The sequence below is a fragment of the Pseudorca crassidens genome, chromosome 21 (genome assembly GCF_039906515.1).
Source record: "Pseudorca crassidens isolate mPseCra1 chromosome 21, mPseCra1.hap1, whole genome shotgun sequence".
Taxonomy (NCBI): domain Eukaryota; kingdom Metazoa; phylum Chordata; class Mammalia; order Artiodactyla; family Delphinidae; genus Pseudorca; species Pseudorca crassidens.
The window spans coordinates 31,749,178-31,752,449 of NC_090316.1; the positions used below are offsets into that span (position 1 = coordinate 31,749,178).

A 3,272-nucleotide genomic window follows, 5' to 3' on the forward strand; every position below is an offset into this window, starting at 1 on the left:
AATTGTGCTACTTTGTGCTACACGAACACAAGTCATCCCAGTAGATATCCTGGAATAACTTCCCTTGAGATTTATGTTCAATATTGGTTTGTGTTGAAGGATAAATTCCAAGTCCTGCAGACAAAGTGGGGAGATCTGCTTTGTGAGAACATTCATTTTTTTCTTGGGGAAAAGTACATTGCACTAATTATTTTAAAAACTGGCTTACATGATGGCTGATAGTTTTAGGCATTTTATATTCCTCGAGGCTTATTCCATGAGCTTATGCGTGGGTAACGAGGCTGGGTTCCTCTTTAGTGAGACTGCTGGGTGCATAATTCAGGAATCAGCTGAATAAGATAGAGAGTACGATCCTGGAAGGAACTCTTCATCCACTTAGCTCAATTCAGAGGTTTTGGGAGAAAATAACAAAAGAGATTTCTGAGGTCTGGGAGGACAGAGATGCCTGTCTCTTTAGCCCCCGGTGGTTTCCATCTGCAGAAATATGTTGAGGGAACTCAAAAAGTGTAGGACTAGACAGATGTCTTTGAGACTTCCTCATGACCTTGCCTGACCTGGTTGATGACATTCTGGGAAACCTGGCCAGTGGAGCTGAAGATCAGAGCTGTGTCACTACCAGGGCCTGAAAGGGTAGATGGGGTTGAGGGAAGTTGAAATGAGTGGAGCTGAGTTGTGTGGAAAAGCTGTGGAGAAAGGGGACACTCAGAGAGTGGGGCTGAGTCTCCACCCACTTTCCAGGAGTGCAGATCTGAATCTCTGTTTACAGGGGCACAAAGAAAACCAGACACCAACACTTGGCTCCTTTAGCCACAGACTTTATTGTTTGAATATTTGCAACTATTACGCTATACACAAATTTTAATTTCTTCCAAACTCTACATTCTATATTGCTAGATCACTTCACTCTCCATTTTATGCTACATTTTCATGAAGAGGTATTTCCGCAAATCACAATTTGCCTGAACGTGTGTTAAAGGATTCTTTAAGAGGCTCCCCTCCCACTCAGAGGGTCAGTTTTTTCTGATACAAGATCTAGCTGTAGTTCCACTTTGAGTTTTAGGATTGCTACATCCTCAGTGTGAGAATTTAATGTTGACTAAGAATTAAGTGATCACTGAAGACTTCCCTTCCTTCACGACACTGAGGATGTGTTGTACAGTCTGAGCACACATGTTCCAGACAGGTTGTTCTATGAAGAAAGAATTTCTCATGACTTTACATTGATTCACTTCTTCAGGATGAATTATTTATAAGTATGCTTTGGTGTTGCTCAACATACTTGGGTATTTCTCAAGAGTTTACATCTTCGTTCTTGTTTTAGTGTTTATTTCTTGGAGGAGTTTCTTGTGCACATCAAGCCTGGTGATCAGCTGAATGTTTGTTAACAGTCATTACAGTCTTAGTGGTTCTCCACCTGGAGTTGGCTCGTGTTGAAGAATAATTACCAAGAAAGAACTAGGGGTCGGTTATCCTCTGCTCAAGTCTCTAGGGCAGGGGTCCCCAACACCTGGTCCACAGCCTGTCAGGTACGCGGCCGCACAGCAGGAGGTAGCACGAGAGAGAGCCAAGCTTCATCTGCTGCTCCACATCACTTGCATTACCGCCTGGACCATTCCCCATGCCACTCCACACACCCCCGGCCCGTGGAAAAATTGTCTTCTACAAAACCAGCCCCTGGTGCCAAAAATGTTGGGGACCACTGCTCTAGGGTCTTTAGAGTGGGGAGCTGTTGCTGAAAACACCTATATTGTATTTATAGAGTGAGTTCTACTAAGTTACCTAAAATTAGGCCAATGATTAAAGGCTTTGCCACAGAGAGAGGGCACGCACGTATGGATTCACATCCACAGGTGATGCCTGTCTGGACTAAGGAGTGTGGTGCCTGAACGAGTGTCCATATTGATTACAGACAGAGTTTCTTTACTGGGCGTGAACCTTGGTATGGTTAAATGCTAAAGCTATGCTGGTGTTCCATCCACATTCCTCACATGTATGACGCCATGTCATCTCAGGTCAGGACGTCTACTGAGGGCCCTCCTGACTTTCTCTCCAGTGCTGGGTTCCCTCATGTCGTCTCAGGGAAGAGCCACGACTGAAGCATTTCCCACACCACTGACATTCATAGGGCCTCTCTCCAGTGTGGGTTCTCTCATGTCTTCTCAGGTTTGCATGCTGACTGAAGGCATTCCCACACCGCTGACATTCATAGGGTTTCTCTCCTGTGTGGGTCCTTATGTGCCGAGTCAGTTCAGAAGTTTGAGTGAAGGCCTTCCCACACAGAAGACATACATGTGGTTTCTCTCCAGTGTGGATTTTGTTGTGTGTGCGAAGTCCAGAACGTTGATTAAAGGTTTTCCCACACAGATGACATTCATAGGGCTTCTCTCTGGGATGGATTTTCTCATGTTTTCTAAGGTAAGAGATTTGACTGAAAGTTTTCTTACATAGACAGCATTCATATGGCTTCTCTCCTGTGTGAGTTTTCTCATGTCGTTTCACAAGGGAACTTTGATTGAAGACTTTCCCACACACATGACATTTATATGGTTTCTCTTCAGTGTGAATCATCTTGTGTTGCCTGAGCCTAAAGCCAGTACTAAAGGCTTTCCCACATAGAGGACATTCAAACGATTTAGCTCTAGTGTGAATGTGATCCTGTCCATCAAGGAATGACCCTTGACTAAGTGATTTTCCATGCTGTTTGCTGACATTACTTTTCCTTCTTAAGGGAATTGGTGAAAGTTGAGGTGAAGATCTAGGAGTAAATTCATCACTCAAATCAGTCCATCCAACAGGATCCCCTTGTGTGTGAGAAACCTGCTTTGGGAAAGAGATATGAGGCTGTTACTGGTTTGCCCACATCTATGCAGACATGCCTCTACATTTACACCCTATAGCATCAGTCAGTTGTAGTCTCCTGTTAAAATGTTTCCAGTGTCAGTTGCATACACATGTTGTGTTACTCCCTTGCAGGCACAAACGTTCTCTTTTATAGTTTCCCAACCCAGATATCAGATTAATTTTGAAGACTTCAGTCTGTTGTAAAGACTATGAGATGAGCAACGTTTGTGCAACTGCCTTTTTTTCTTAGGTCTCATGTTGTCGTTTTGAGCTCATATTAATTTCTTAACTGATTTCAGCCTATCCAAAACTATTCCCAGAAAGAGCTCAATCTCCACTTAATTACATACCAGCAATTGTGCTCAATTGCCAACTTATCTCACTGCCAGGTCCTTCATTTAGATGACTGTTGTTCTACCCATGAAACTTAC

General features: G+C 43.5%; 1 protein-coding gene across 1 annotated transcript; it reads right to left on the minus strand.

Annotated features, from left to right (window-relative positions):
• Positions 1 to 799: 799 nt before the first annotated feature.
• LOC137216218 (zinc finger protein 596-like) lies at positions 800 to 3,239 on the minus strand. Its single transcript, XM_067722136.1, has 2 exons — positions 3,225 to 3,239; positions 800 to 2,817 (listed from the first exon to the last, which is right to left on the minus strand). Exons 1-2 carry the CDS (start codon positions 3,237 to 3,239, stop codon positions 2,023 to 2,025), a joined length of 810 nt encoding a protein of 269 aa, XP_067578237.1. The 3' UTR covers positions 800 to 2,022.
• Positions 3,240 to 3,272: the final 33 nt, after the last annotated feature.